This window comes from Pteropus medius, unplaced genomic scaffold (genome assembly GCF_902729225.1).
Source record: "Pteropus medius unplaced genomic scaffold, Ma_sr-lr_union100, whole genome shotgun sequence".
In the NCBI taxonomy this organism is placed as follows: domain Eukaryota; kingdom Metazoa; phylum Chordata; class Mammalia; order Chiroptera; family Pteropodidae; genus Pteropus; species Pteropus medius.
In genome coordinates this window covers 23,436,249-23,452,374 of record NW_024349797.1, presented here as the reverse complement: position 1 = coordinate 23,452,374, position 16,126 = coordinate 23,436,249, and the positions used below count along the sequence as shown (strand labels likewise).

Sequence of the window (16,126 nt, the reverse complement as noted above, 5' to 3'; positions counted from 1 at the left end):
ACACAACACATACTCACGAAAATAAGCAATCATAATACAAAGAAGAAACCTGTCTTTCCTCATTAAATTATAAATTCACACAACAGATTGAAATATGTTAAATTCCAACAGGATTAAATTTAGTATATTTAGTTTGATATTTCTTACACAAAGTCCTTAAATTTAAAAATCTAACGTGTTTAACTTTAAAACGTCTCTCAAAACAGAATCAAATTAAATTGCCTTTTGCTTCTAGTTGGCCTTCATTTTTTCCCCATGTACCCACTGGTGGCCCTAAAGAAAGTCTCCTATTAATTTATCATAGCAATGCGAATACTAAACATTTTAACAAATAATTACTTATTAGTCAATTACTTCATGCATGGAATTTTTTTCCTAAGGAGCCAGTAAACAAGAGAGGACCAAAAAATAGTTACATAATTCTTCCGTAGTAATTCTTCACAGCATTTTGTGGCAGCACTAAGCACACAGCAGGTACTCAAGAGTTGTTGAATTTACGTCTTATAGATTAAATGAGTGCTGATCCTTCTCCCTCCCATGGAACTGAGCTGATACCATGTCATTCAGCCCAAAAACTGGAATACGTGCACTGCTACTGAAAACAAGGCAGAATCGAGCCAAAAACAGGAGATTAACAAATTCATAAAGCATTCAATTTCAAACTAAAACCTCTCTTTAATGCAAAACATTCAGGCTGCCTGGTAATATTAGGGCATTAAACAAACACTGTATTTACCTACTCAATGTTCGTTCCTTCCGTCTTTATTCCAAGAGAAGCTGGATGTGTTTGGGGAGGCAACATGGTCAGCTAAATTCTTGTTTTCTCGAACTTCCCTGCAGCTAGAGGTAGCATATGGCTTAGTTCTGGCCAGTTCTCCTTAGTCAAAGTCTACAGGAGGGTTCTGGGAAAACTTTTTGTTTCTCATAGAGACAGATACACTAGTAACATCCTCTTCCGCCTCTCTCCTGCCTTGAATGCAACCATAATAGCTGAAGCAGTATAAGCTATCCTATAGCTATAATGCCTTGAAAATGAGAGAAAAGACAAAAATATTTTTAAAAACCACCGGGTCCAATATTACTGAACTACTGAACCAAAGCTAGAAGCTGCCTAGATTTCTTTTGTGAGAAAAACAAACCCCTATTTGGTTAAGCCATCTGTTAGGTTTTGTCACTGTCAGCCAAAGCACTGTTACAGGGGCCACGGCTACAGCAATACTAATGTTAAGAAGTAATGAGAAAATGGATGAGGAATACACTCCATTTTATGTTATATGTATTAGTTTTTAAAATTTTGTTCATATATAAAGAGCCACAGAAGATAAATTATCATATAACCAGAAGGCACAAACGAGAATATACCTTAGACAGACAGACAGACAGACAGACACACACACACACACACACACACACACACACACACACACACACAATTTACATACTATGGTTCCAGGTTTGCCCTTATATCTACCTGGTAAAGCACCAACTTGAAATTTAAAAAACTTACTTAAGAAATCAAGTTTAAAAGTTTACAACTTGACACTGTTTCAACTCTGCCTGAACAGAGCTTGGTCCCTTTTGTAAAACCCAAGACGTGTACCCATACATCCTTTCTAATCCTTCAAATAACCAGCCACCCCCTTACATAATGGGCAGGTTTGTTCAAATGTAAAAAAAAATCTACACAGCTGAATTGTGACAATAAAAGGCTATTCTTCAAGTATTTTGTAATTTAGAGATATTAATAAATCAGTTTTCGCTTTTGAAAGCAGCTGGGCAATTATTTCATTCACCGAGAAAAAATATTTGATTAAGACTGAACAACTGTGATTTTAAAACTTTTAGCAAACTAGGAAATGAACTTCCTTAATTTGATTAAAATCACAGACCGAAAATCTTCAGTAAATATATTAAGTGGAGAAACTGGAATCATTTAAGATCAGAAACAAGATGAAGCTGCCTATTTTCACTATCATTATTTAACATAATACTGGTGCCTTTAAGCAAAGAGAAAGTTTTAAGATGTAACAATCAAAACGGAAGAGATAAAAATGTCGTTATTTGTAGATGATATGATCTACCTACAAACCAACAGAATCAGAAATACTGCTGGAACTCAAGAGAGTGTTTGGCAAGGTGTAAGATCAACCTATGACATTCCTCTACACCAGCAGTAACCTACCACAAAATTTAATTTAAAATAACCATTCTTAACACAGTCCCCTTATCCACAGTTTCACTTTCTGCAGTTTCAGTTACCCGTGGTCCAAAAATACTATATGAAAAATTCCAGAAATAATTCATAAGTCTTAAACTGTGCACCAGTCTGAGTAGCATGATGAAATCCTGCGCCACCCCCGCGTCATTCTGCCCGAGTTGTGAATCATCTTTGTCCAGCGCATCCACCCTGTCTATGCTACCAGCCTTGTAAGTAGCTGTCTCCGTTATCAGACCAACCGTTGCAGATCATGGTGCTTGTGTTCACGCAACTCTGATCCCTGTGAACACACGAACGGAAGTGAAACGGCCTTACTGCTGACAGAAGAAGTTTCACTGGTCTGGATAAAAGATTGAACCAGCCACAACATCCCTTTATGCCAAACCCAATCCAGAGCAAGTTCCTAACTCTCTTCAATTCGATGAAGGCTGAAAGGTGAGGAGGCTGCAGAAGAAAAGTCGGAAGTTGGCAAAGGCTGGTTCATGACGTCTAAGGAACGAAGCCATCTCTGTAACGTAAAAGTGCAAAGTGAAGCAGCAAGGGCTGATGTAGAAGCTGTAGCAAGTTATCACCAAGATCATTTAAAAAGGAGCTACTCTAAACAACAGATTTTCAATGTAGATGAAGCAGCCTTCTATTGGAAGAGGATGCCATCTTGAACTTTCATAGCTAGAGAGAAGTCAATGCCTGACTTCAAAGCTTCAAAGGACAGGATGACTCTGTTAGGAGCTCACGCAGCTGGTGACTTTACGTCGAAGACAATGTTCACTTACTATTCCAAAAATACTAGGGCCTGTGCTCTGCCTGTGCTCTAGAAATGAAAGAACAAAGACGGATAACAGCACGTCTGTTTACAACATAGTTTACTGAATATTTTAAGCCCTTTGAGACCTCCTGCTCAGAAAAAAGAACCCTTTCAAAATATTACTGCTCACTGACAACCCACCTGGTCACCCAAGAGCTCTGATGGAGATGGATGTGAGATTAACGTTGTTTTCATGCCTGCAAACACAACATCCAATCTGCAGTCCATGGATCAAATAGTAATTTGTACTCTGAAGTGTTATTATTTTAAAAAAACATCCTGGAAGGCTAAAGCTGCCATAGATAGTGATTCCTGTGATGGATCTGGGCAAAGCAAATTGCAAAGCTGCTGGAAAGGCTCCACCATGCTAGATGCCATTAAGAACATTCATGACTCACGGGAAGAGGTCAAAATATCAACATTACCAGGAGTCTAAAAGAAGTTGATTCCAACCCTCATGTTCAAGACTTCAGTGGAGGAACTACAGATGTGGTGGAAACAGCAAGAGAACCAGAATTAGAGCATGACGATGTGACCGAACTGCTGTAATCTCATGGTAAAACACCAACGCGTACGGAGCTTCTTATGGATAAGCAAAGAAAGTGGTCTCGTGAGATGGAATCTACTCCTGGTGGAGATGCTGTGAAGACTGTTGAAATGACAACAAAAGATTTAGAATAAATAAATTTAGTTGATAAAGCAGTGGCAGGGTTTGAGAGAGCTGACTCCAATTCTGAAAGAAATTCTACTGTGGGTAAAATGCTATTAAACAGCGCTGCATGCTGCAGAGAAATCATTTGTGAAGGAAGAGTCAGTCAATGTGTCAAACTTCATCTTAATTTTAAGAAATTGCCACAACCACCTCGACCTTCAGCAATTACCACTCTGATCAGTCAGCAGCCGTCGACACTGAGACAAGACCCTCTACTAGCAAAAAGATTACAACTTACTGAAGGTTAAGATGATGGTTAACAATTTTTAGCAATAAAGCATTTTTTAATTAAGGCACACTTAATAGACTACAGTGCCATGTAAACATAACTTTTATATGCACTGGGAAACCAAAAAATGTGTGTGACTTGCTCTATTGCTGTATGTGCTTTATTATGGAGGTCTGGATGGAAGCTGCAGTATTCTGAGGTCTGCATGTACAGTAACCATAAGATATTGAGTGAGAGAGAGAGAGAGAGAGAGAGAGAGAGAGAGAGAGAGAGAGACCACATTCACATAACTTTTATTACAGTAGACAGCTGGCTCAGTCAGTCTTCTATTTGTGGGTTCAACCGATCACAGATCGAAAATATTCAAAAAAATAAAAATAAAAATGTTACGTTGCTGCTGACGTGTATTATGTAGCTAGGTCAAGTTAACAAGGAGGTTATCACACTTACACCTATTAGGCTGGCAAATTTAGAAAGCTGCATAGTCTACAGCCATGCCACCCTGAACATGCCCGATCCCATCTGATCTCAGAAGCTAAGCAGGGTCGGGTCTGATTAGTACCTGGATGGGAGACCACCTAGGAAGACCAGGTACTGTAGGCATAAAAAAAAAAGAAAAGAAAAGAAAGAAAAAAAAGCTGGATAATGCTAAATGTTGGCAGGAACCATGGGTACAAAAACATGGGCACTGCTGGTGGGAGTGTGGGCTGAGGGAGCCATCCAAGAGCAACCTGGCACTATCTGGTACTTCTTGTGACCCAGCAATTCCACTCCTAGCTCCGCATCCCCCCAAAATCCTCCATAAGGGACATGCGTGAGGATATTCACTGTAGCATTTCTGTGGCAGCAGGGAGTTGGGGGGCAACCTGAATGTCCGTCCACTCCTGACGAGCAGAGATTAAGTGTGATGGATGCCCACCACAGTGATATATGCAGCAGTCAGATGCAACAGAGTAGACGAGAAAGACGCTATATTGACATAAAGTACCAAACATATAGACATACAGATAAATACATGACAACATATTAAACATGTTAGAACAGTAACCTCTTAGAGGAATAAGGGAAATGACATATGGGAATTAACAAGAATAAATAAAACAAGAGAATGGCCTCATATTGACCAAAGATAACATGACTTTTTGCAGCTGATTTTATAAAAAAGTTTCTGAGAATATGAACCACAGGAAAGGGAAACTATTACTATTACTATTCATATTCATAAATTTAGTCAAATTGGTTTCACTTTTAATAAAATGTTTTATTAGTAGAGTAAGTGAACAATCATAACAATGAAATATACTGAAAAATAATTTACTTCTCTAATCCTCAGAACCACAATGAATAAATAAATTGTGGCCACAGAAAACTGACTCAGTAGCTTTAGACTGGTTAACTATATTCTAAGCACCTATTAAGTGCCAGGTACTACAAGGAGATTAAAAACAGAAAAGTATGGTGCCAGACCTGTAAGTCGCTCATAACCTAGCTGAGGAGGAAATATGGGGAAGAGTAACTGAAACAAAGGGCAATCCCGCCCCCATGAGAAAATCTTGAGTAAACGCCCTCGGTGCTGTCCGACAGATATACTGTGAAGTACACGTGTAATTTTCAATTTTCTAGTAGCAACAATAAAAAAACTAAAAACTAAAAAGAAACAATAAATTTTAATAATATTTTATTTACCTGAATATATTCCCAACATATATTATAAAAAGATTAAGATTTTACATTCTTTTTTCATATTGTCTTTGAAATCTGGTATAAATTTTATACTTACAGAAAATCTTCATTCAGACTAACACATTTCAAGTACTCACTGGCCATATGTGGCTGGTGGCTACTGTGCTGAATAATAACACAGCTCTAAGCACTCGGAGAGTATGACCACATTTGGGTGAGATGAAGAAAAAAAGGCGTCCTGGAGATGAAAGGACAGCGTCTTTGAAGGATAAGTAGTAGAGTTCTAATGGGAGATGGCGGTCACTTCAAGCAAGATACTAGCACAAGAGAAGCTGAGGAAGCTCGGGGGACGGGGGAAGACCGCCCTTCATCTGCAGATCTAGACAGTTTCATCTCGCACAACTCTCTCATCTCATGTGCCACTAACACTGGGGGGAAACGGCTTTCGTTCCTTAACATCGCGAGTGCCGACAACTTCTTAACATTCTTGACTAGGCTGCCCCTCTGCCTTGATCCCCTTCCGTCCCCAAGCCTTAGCTCAGTTAATTCCTACACTAAAGCACTTGACTATAAGCTCCTTTGTGGGCAACAACCAACTCATCTCTGTGTTCTCAGTACACGGGACCAGGCAACCGGCGGCTGTGAAACTGCTGGGTGAACAAATAGCCCAGCAGAACTGCCTGGCTGGACCAGTTCATGCAAGTGGGTTAGAAATAACGGAGCTAAGAAAGTGGGTCAAGAACTTAGAATACTACAGCCTTTACAGGGTACCCAGTTTTTTAGAATATTACTACAAACACTGTATTAAGAGGAAATTAACAGAATCCCCATCGTGTGAAGTGGACTGGGCGCTTTATAGGTGTTATTTCCTTTAATCACAACAACCCTGAGTAGATGGTATCAATCTCTTTTGATAAATGGGACTATAGTTAATGATACTGTATTGTAATTTGAAAGTGGCTATGAGAGAAGATCTTAAAATTCTCCTACAAGAAAATAAATTCTAACTATGCGTGGCGATGGATGTTACCTATTATCTACACTTACTGTGAGCATTTCACAATACATACAAACATCAAATCATGACGTTGCGCACCTGAAGCTATAGTTGATCCCTGAACAACAGGGTGTTAAGAGTGCCTGGCCCCACCTCTGCCCCCACCTCCGCAGTGAGAAATCGGTGTAACTCTTAACTTCCAAAAGACTTTACTAATTACCTACTATTGACTGGAAGCCTTCCCAATAACGTAAACAGTAGAGTAACACATATTTATATGTTATATGTATTATACACTATAGTCTTACAGTAAATAAGCTAAAAAAATGTTAAGAAAATCATAAGAGAAAATGCATTTACAATATTTACTGAAAAAACCCCACATATAAGTGGAACCGCACAGTTCAAACCCGTGTTGTTCAAGGGTCAACTGTAATAAAATGTTACACATCAAATACATCTCAATTTTTAAAAAAAATTAAAATTTTAGAAACATGAAGCACAGGATGAGTGAATTGACTTGCCCTTGGTTGTTACTTCTATCTGATGACTGGTTTCAAATGCAAGCCTGTAACTCCAGACCTCAATCTCTCCTTTCACACTGGTTGCTGGTCCCTTTTTTTCCTTTACTTCTTGTCCATTCTAGCTCAGAAGTGTCTTCAGAATCTCTCCCTTGGACGTGGTTCCATAGTGCAGCGGTTAGCATGTCTTCTTTAAACACAGAAGGTCCTGGGTTCACGCCCCAGAAGAGCCACAGTCCACGGTCTATGGCCATGCCACCCTGAACAAGCCCGATGTCTGATCTTGGAAGCTAAGCAGGGTCGGGCTTGGTTAGTACTTGGATGGGAGACCACCTAAGAAGACCAGGTGCAGTAGGCATAAATAATTAAAAAAAAAAAAAGAAAGAAAAAGAAAAAAAAAATCTCTCCTTCCACCACAGTCTTAGGCTCCCATCTTTATCTGTCACTTCCAAGCCCAGACTGCATCAAGCCTCCCTTTAAGAAAGGGTGATCTCATTGGAATGAACTACAGAGGGGAGAGGCTGAGAACACAGGAACAGAGATGAGACCAGTAAACAGACCATTGACAATAACAGTAAGTGATAAGCTACCATTTACGTTTTATTATGTGTCGAGCACTGTTCTAAATGTGTTACCCATATTATCTTATCTAATTACTAATTCAACTAATGTTTATTTACTGGTCACCTGTAATAAATGGCTAGTATGTTCCAGGTATTTTATAAGTGTGACTGGGAGGGCCGTGGGTGGTCAGAGTAAGCCTCACTGAGGTGATGATGTTTGAAAAGAGAAGGTGAGATACCTGTGGATATCAGGAAGAAAAGTGTTCAGAGAAATGACCCGATGCCAAGGCCCTGAGAATGGAATGTCCCCGGTGTGTTCAAAACATGAAAGCCGACGCCTGGCTCTATGAGCGCAGTGAGTGAGGAGAGGTAGGAGGTGAGGACAAAGCGGCAAGGGAGGCCAGAGCATGGAGGCCTTATCCTTACACAGTCCTACGAGGTCATCGCTACTACCAATCCCATTTTACCTGGGACACGAAGAAGGTAAATAATTTGTCCAAGGTCACAAATAAAATGCTAGGTCAGATTATAAAGTGGTTTGAAAACATGACCCCAAAGCCTTTGACACACCTCCTATTATGAGGTAAAGCCCAAGTCCCTTCTGCTGGAATCTGGGTGCCTGTGACTGCTTTAACCAAGAGAAAATGGCGGAAATGTTATTATGTGATTTCTGAGGCAGGCAGCTTCCACCTTGTCTGCTGAAACACTGAGCCACCCAGAAGACATCCAATCACACAGAGAGCGGCCTCCGTGCTAGAGAGGCCCACGCAGGAGCTCTGGCCAGGAGTCCCAGCTGCACCCAGCCTTCTAACTACACCTGCCAAGGTGTCAGATGTGAATGAAGAAACAGTCTAGGACGTGGATCTTCCAGCCCAGCTATTCAACAACCCCTGAGCCTTTCAAGAGCCCAAACTGAAGTCCCATAGTGGAACAGAGATAAGCCATCCGTGTCTGAATGTGGGAGCACAATAGAACAGTTGTAGTTTTACATTACTAAGTTATAGAGTGGTTTGTTCCATAGCGACAGTTAAGTAGAACTATAGAATAAGCAGGAAATAACCTGTGAAGAACTTGAACTAATGAAATGGGAAAAAAATCAGAATACATTACCATGGCATGTGGAAGGTTGTTTATCATTGAATATCTTTAAATCTAGATGACGACGTCCTTTTATGAGAAGAAAACTTCAACTCCTTTAGTCCGCTTCACTAGTAAAGCTAATACAAGCATGTGGGCACACCAAGGCAGGCCTAGGCTGGGCAGAGGCCAGGCAAGCGAAGGGGGACAAAGGAAGGTGGAGACAGTATATGAACAGAAAGTCGTCAAAACACCTCAAATGCCTCAACAACAAAAACCGCTTGCCCAGTTTCAATTATTCTTCTGGATGAAGAACAGTAGAGGGCTGAATTAGGAAATGATTCTAGGTCTACTTTGCTTGAAGATTCTCATTCTAGAATCCACTATTGTAGTCAATGAAATCATAAAGATATTGACTCCCTAAAGAATGGGGCTATACAAAATTCTAGGATAAAAACCTCTGGGTTCAGCTTATTCAAATTTCATATTAAATTCTACCAATACAGATTTTCAAGTAAGATGTCCATAATACAAACCCCACAATATTTAACCTCCACGCAAAAGTAACTGCCTAACCATTAGCAAGAAATACGAACAAAATAGCTCTTTTGTTCAAACTTCAACTACGAATGCCAAGATTCCACATGACCCACAGAAATAATGCCTTATGTAGTCTACAGAAGATTATATAAGACCAAGCACGGCTGCACGGCTCAGCTGCCTACGGTGTAGTGCTAAAGAACTCTAGCTTGGAGACAAAGGTGGACTCACCCCCAGAAAGTCTTTTTCTTCCAATGCCCTCCAATTACTACATAGGTAGGTGCATGTGGGTCAGCACAAACCCCTTATTACTGTTGGCAGACAGATCAACTCCAAGCACATTCTTTAAATTCTTGTGTAAGACGACATTAAAGCTGGGAGATTCCCAGGGATGAGATGTTTTCTTCTTCAGGTTTAATACAAAATTTTAAAACAGATCTGAGACAAGTGAATTTCTGTTTTAGTCCTCCTCCTCCCAGTGCTGATCAGAAGGGGCTGTATTCTGTGACTCTTACTTCAGCTTGGGAACAAATTCCAGGGATAAAATGTGACTATATCTAGAATCCAAAACCCTCTTTAAAATTAAAGATAACAGGTACCATTAATTTATATTAAACTGTATACGTCTTTTATAAGTAATTTCAATGTAAATAATCATGCGCTACATAAAATATCAAATGACTAATATTCTACTCAGGGCAAATTTCTACCTTCACCTAATTTATATACAGAAGAAATGAAAATGACTCTCAAACTGAAATCTATAAGATATTTTCCCAAATACTTTGACTCAATAAAAAATTAATTCTTCAGAGATCAACTTTTTTTTTAAGGCCCAAATAGCTTGGATTCAATATAGTTTTAACAGATTAAATGAAATATTACATATTTTAAATGAAATAGTAAAGTACTTAGTACTATTGCCTGATGCATAATAAGTGATCAATAAGTGCTATCTATTTTTATTCTCTATAACCACATTTTCCTTCAAAGAACCAATTTTAAAAACTCATGGAACATGAAAATTTTACTAACTATGGATATCTCTCTTCCACAGTCACAATACGATCTAAAGGAATATAGTTTCTTTGGCACGCCTTCACTGAAATTTGAGGCAGGGATTCTTAAAGTGTGGTCCTTGGACCTGCAGCATCTACACCCGCCTGAACTTGTCAGAAATGAGAACTCCGGGGCCCAAACGGTAGAATCAAGGTGGCGGGGGAGCGTCCAGCAATCAGCGCCGAGGACCGGTACCAATGCATGACCTCTTAGAAACTGGGTCACACAGCAGGAGATGAGTGGTGGGTGAGTGAGCAAAGTTTCATCTGTATCTGCAGCAGCTCCCCAGCACTGGCAACACTGCCTCAGCTCCACCTCAGATGCTCAGGCATTAGATTCTCATAGGAGCACTGGTGCCACTAAGATTGGGGACCGCTCTCTATGGCACAGTGCCATATACACAGTAAGTAATCAAATTTAAACAAGCTAATAACCAATAGCTGGCTGGACAATAACACATCAGTTTATCTATTTTGCAGAGATAAATTCTGAGGACTAGTTTGCATTAACTTGTAATAAACAGGTACATGATGCCCACACACCAAGAGCTGTTCATTGCAAAGCCTTGGGGCTTCCTATACTTTGGCAAATAACCCAGGCTTACAAAGTGTCATACACTTTTAAACTTAAGTGAAAAATACATTTCTAATTGTACCGGTATACAAACAAGATTTGTCTGTGGCTCTGTACAAGTCAACTGTAGAACAAACTAAAATGCAAACTTTTTCTTGACCTTAAAAACCCCTCTTATCTCACATATTGGCCAGCTGTATTAGATGGACCCAAGATGGATTCTAATGTGAATAAACTGTTTAAAAAGTAGACAACTGAGGAAATTTGAACACAGATATTTGATATTAAGAAATAATGATAAAGGGATTATGATTACTTTTTTAAAAAAAGCTTTATCTCTTCTAAAGCTTTAGAGATAAAATGATAAGATACACTGAATTTGTTTGTTTCTTGGGGAGAGAACAACGCAATTAAGACTAGCCATCGAGCTGTTGAGTACACGGGGGCGGGGTTGGCTAACTACATACCAGGGCTTCTCTACCCCAGCACTGCTGACATTCTGGTCTAGAGAGTTGTTTATTGGGGGAAAAGGGATGCTAACCTGTATACTATAAAATGTTTAGCAGCATTCCTGGTCAGTAGCAACTTCTCTTCAGTGGTGACAATCAAAAACGTCTCTAGACATCATCAAATGTCCACTGGAGGGCAAAATCATCCCTGGTTAAGGACCACTGACAAAAACTTACTAAATTCTCTCTACTTATTCATTTTAAATTTTTTAAATCTTATTTTAATTATACTCTCTATTGGTATAACTACACTTCCCTGTTGAATAATTAAAACGTAAGCTTTTGGGAAACAGCCTGATACACAAAAAAGCAAACTGAGCTGAAAGAACCGGTGTCCAGCAGAGGTTCTGCTACTCGGCAGTCAGTGGTCACAAGCAACTCCCGTCAACTGTCTGAACCTCAGTATGCTCATTGGGTCAAACTGTTTGACTAGTACTTTTGAGTTATAAAATCTTTTATATACCCATCAGCTAAAGGTCAATATTCACATTTGAAAATAAACGAAAATATAGTAGTATGTTAAGAAGAAAACATTCTTGTAGCGAATTATCTGCCTTTTATTATTCTTGATCTATAAGCAAAATTCTTATCACAATTATATGTGATTATTTAAAATTTAAATTTGTGACAACACGAGTGGGTCTTGAGAGTACTATGCTAAGTAAATAAGTTCAATGGAGGACAAGAACTGTATGATTTCACTCATATGTAGGATATAAAACAAAAGGCAACAAATGAATAAACGAAAACTCATAAAGACAACAGAATGGTGGTTGTTGGACAAAGAGGGTAAAGGGGTCGGATATATGGTGACGGAAGGTTGTCTTATAAAGTTGTACACCTGGAATTTATGTTATTAGCCAACGTTACCCCAATAAATTTAATTTAAAAATTTTAAATAAGATTCCTAGGGTGAGCAAAATGGAAAGTCTTTTTTACAAAACAGAAGAACGCTGTTCCAGTCATAATGGCCAAAATGTCCATCAACTAGTGAATGGATTTTTGAAAACTGTGGTACATCCAAACAATGAACTACTCGGCAATAAAAAGGAATGAACTACTGACACACACACAAACATGAATCAACCTCAAAAGCATTATGCTAACTGAAAGATGCCAGACACAGTTATACATTCTTTGACTCCATTATATGAAAAGGTAAAACTATAAGGACAAATAACAGATCAGTGATTGCCAGAGCCTGGGGAAATGAAGAGGACTGCAAAGTGTCACAAAGGACCTTTACAGGCAATGGAAAGGTTCTATATCTTTACTGTGATGGTGGTTACATGACAACACGTTTGTCAAAATTCATCAAACTGTACACATAAAAAGACTATATGGCCTCTTAATAAATTTGACTCTAGCAGAGGAGCTGCTCAACAGACTGAGAGCTCCCATTCATTCTTGTACCCTCACCACTCAAATAGCAGGAAGTCTAATACTTAGCAGTTAGGTAATGGAAGATAAATAACATGGTATATGCCAGACATGTAACATTGACACAAGGGCACTGTACTGTAAAAGACACCCAACTACTTCCAGAATGTGCCAATACCTGAGTTAAAAATGGAACAGGGAATGATAAATTAATGCATGATGTGCTACAAACCTCCGACTGTAACACTGTCAAAAATTCAATTTTAAATACATTCCATGAGAATAAAGGTACATTCCACACCCTACATTATCTTTAAATTATTCAAGAGGATGTGGAGTGCAGCATGGGTAATGTGGTCAATATTGTAGTGGCTATGTGTGATGCCGGGTGGGTGCTGGACTTGTCAGGGTGATCACTTCGTAAATTATATGAATGTCTGGCCACTGCACTGTATACCTGAAACTAATATAATACTGAATGTCAGCTGTAACTGGCAAAAAAAAAAAGAATAAAGTTGGTAACTTCTAACAATACACAAAGATTACAACGTAATTAAATTCAGCAGAAAACAAGGTAAAGACCCACTGGGTGTAAATCCTTCATTATCACAAATCTGCTATGCTGATTTTTGACCAGTTTATTTACAAAGTATGGCGCTCCTGCTCTGGTTCATTTTGCTTCTCTTAGTGAAAGTCAATGATCGAAGATAATCAACTCATTTTTTTGCTTGTTCCACTCAGGGTACTCAAAGAACAGGTTGATCAAGTCAGAAACAGGTTCAAAAGGTCCATAAGAAAATGAATTCACTGACTCACCCAGTCTACAATTTTCTATTAGTCACTCTTTATGTAATTTTCTCATCCATCTCAGGTAAAGAAATGTCTGCCACTGTACTCCTTACTTATCAGGTTAAATAGTATTAAATACTGTACATTAATACACCACAGGGATGCTTTAGACCAACCAAGGTTTATATAAAGAGATTAAATCAACCGATAGCTACTCAGCAAACAAGTGGAATTTTGAAGATTAAAATGAAGGCATTTGATACCACTGGCTCACAATGTCTCAGGACGTTCTTGAAATCATGGAAACAGGCAGAGCAAGGAAGCTTTTCCTAAGTGATGGCGTTTTCTTGCCAGGAATTACCTCATAACACTTACAATGAAAAGCCAGTGAAGTTTCTTTACAAGTTATTTTCTAGATGTTTTGCAGAAGATAACGCAGCTAGGTTAGAACAGTTCTGAACCCAGTGCTAAAGAATTCAGAAAGCACTTGGGCAGAGTCAACACTTTTCCAATGGAACCTCCACTGCAAGTGGTCATTCCCTAAAAATGCTGCTCCTGGCCTTTCAAAAGGGTTTCCGTGAACAAATTCAAAGGATCCTTTTATAGAAGCAGAGGATGTGAGTGCTGGAAGGGGCCTGAGAGTTTGTCTACGCCAACCTCTCCTTAGGAAGGAAGAAGGCTAGGCCCGGAGCGGGATTCCCTCGGCTGGGCCTGCAGTGGCAGGGCGACCATCGTCTACACCTTCTTTTCCAGACTGCTTGACCCACGCGGCCTGTGCAGACGCGGAGGGAGACGCAGCGGCTCCTCCGTGGACTTCTCGTGGGCCGAGCTCTCGAGTTCCTTCTAAGGGGGCCACAGGAAGACTTCAGCGGCCATTTAGTTTTAGTGACTGTCACTAAACTTAGTTCCAGACAATTTTAAAGAGCGAGGGGTAGAGGACAGTCCACTCGACCCCATCAAGGGCTTTTAAGCACCACCACGAACGTGTTTTTAACCTGACAGCCTCGCAAGAGCCGCCTGGCCAGTTCTACAGGAGTCCGGTAAGAACCCGCGCCGAACCCTGCGGAGATCCGCACGCACCCGGACAGCCCCACCGCGCGACGGCCCGGCCCCGCGAGACCCCGACCCGAAAGGCGGCGACTACAGGCCCGTTAGGAAGCAAGACCCCGGCGCGACCGCGAACGCACTTCCCGCCCGGCCGCCCCCCGCCACCTCCCGGCGCTCCGGGCCCGGGGACCCCGACCGCAAGGCCGCCGTCGTGCTGCCGGGGGTACTTACGTTCTCAGTGTCTCGTTCATTCACCGTTGGCAAAGGGGTCCTCGTGGACATTTTACTTCACTTCACTCTGCACGACGCAAGGGCGAAACGAAACGGCGCGGCCCTGGGGCCGGCGGCCGCGTCCTCGAGCGCCCGGCGGTTCTGGAGCGGCGCCGCGGGAGGGCGGCTCCCCTCCCCCACGGCCGTCTAGATCCCGGGCCGGGCCCGGGCCGTCCCCCGGCGGGCCCCGGGGCTCATGCTCCCCCGGCCCCGGCGGCCGCGCCGAGGCGCCCCGCGGGCGGCGGTGGCGGGGCCGGGCCGGCGGCGGGCTGCGGGTCGGCCCGCCGGCGTCCCCGCGCCTCAGGGCGCCCCGCGGGCCGGGGCCCCCTCGCCTCCTCCTCCGCCCCCGCCCGTCGCGCCGCGGATCTCAGCGCCCGGGCCTCCACACAGCGCCGCCGGCGGCCCCTGACGAGAAGGCGGAGGAGGATGTGCGGGAGGTGGAGCGCAAGACAGGCCGCGGCAGGCTGCGGGCGCCGACCATGGAGGGGGCTGCGGAGGCGGCGCCTGCGCCCGACTGCTCTTCTCCCTGCGGCTCGCTTTCCGCCTCAGCCTCTGCCTGCCGGCCGCCGACGCCGCTCCCGGCACCCCCGAACCTCACGGACCCAAGATGGCCGCCCGTCGGCTTCCTCTGCTGCCTCCGGATGCCGGAAGTGACGGCACCGCGCCTCCCGGGGTTCGGCCAATCAGCGCGGCCGAGGCAGCCGGCCCGGCTGCTGTTGCTAGGAGCGACTCGGTCCTGTCCGAGGCCGCGGGGGGGCGGTGCCCAAGGCCGGGAACCGCTGCAAGGTCCCGGCGGGCCGCGGGTGCGGCGGGTTCCCGGCGTCCGGGGCTCGCAGGCACCCGCGAGAGAGCCGGCAAACCGGCCTGGGCGGCGGCCTGAGCTCCACTGTGGGGTTGGCATTTATGGTGTTGATCGAGCGCCTGCCTGCTCTGTGCCAGAGCTGAGATCGCGTCCCCCGGATCGCGCTGCAGCGAGCGAATCGAGTCACGGTAGCAATTACAGTGCCGGGGATGCGGGGAGGTGTCGGGCTCCAGCATCATTAACGGTGATCAAGCAGTCGAGTACTGAATCATCCTTCCTGCCTCCGGCTCTGGGCAGCCGGATTGGGCTCGGCATCCGCATGGCAGCAGGCGCGTCCTGCCCTCGAGGAGTT

The 16,126-nt window shown here is 42.7% G+C and overlaps 1 protein-coding gene, 1 non-coding gene and 1 pseudogene across 12 annotated transcripts in view; 2 read left to right on the top strand and 1 right to left on the bottom strand.

Annotated features, from left to right (window-relative positions):
- Positions 1-15,571, bottom strand: part of MARK3 (microtubule affinity regulating kinase 3) — an 81,802-nt gene extending 66,231 nt beyond the window's left edge. For 5 of the 11 annotated variants that reach the window (XM_039884303.1, XM_039884309.1, XM_039884304.1 and 2 more), the window contains exon 1: positions 14,934-15,167. In XM_039884303.1, coding sequence (XP_039740237.1) covers positions 14,934-14,984 — 51 coding nt within the window. In that variant the 5' untranslated portion in view covers positions 14,985-15,167. Of the gene's footprint in view, positions 1-14,933 lie in introns of all 11 variants that reach the window. The other 6 variants (XM_039884301.1, XM_039884302.1, XM_039884306.1 and 3 more) reach the window with 2 other exon arrangements.
- LOC120619958 (5S ribosomal RNA) lies at positions 4,449-4,567 on the top strand. The gene has a single exon (XR_005657683.1). It is a non-coding gene; the product is annotated as a 5S ribosomal RNA (ribosomal RNA).
- Positions 7,408-7,523, top strand: LOC120619909 (uncharacterized; annotated as a pseudogene).
- Positions 15,572-16,126: the final 555 nt, after the last annotated feature.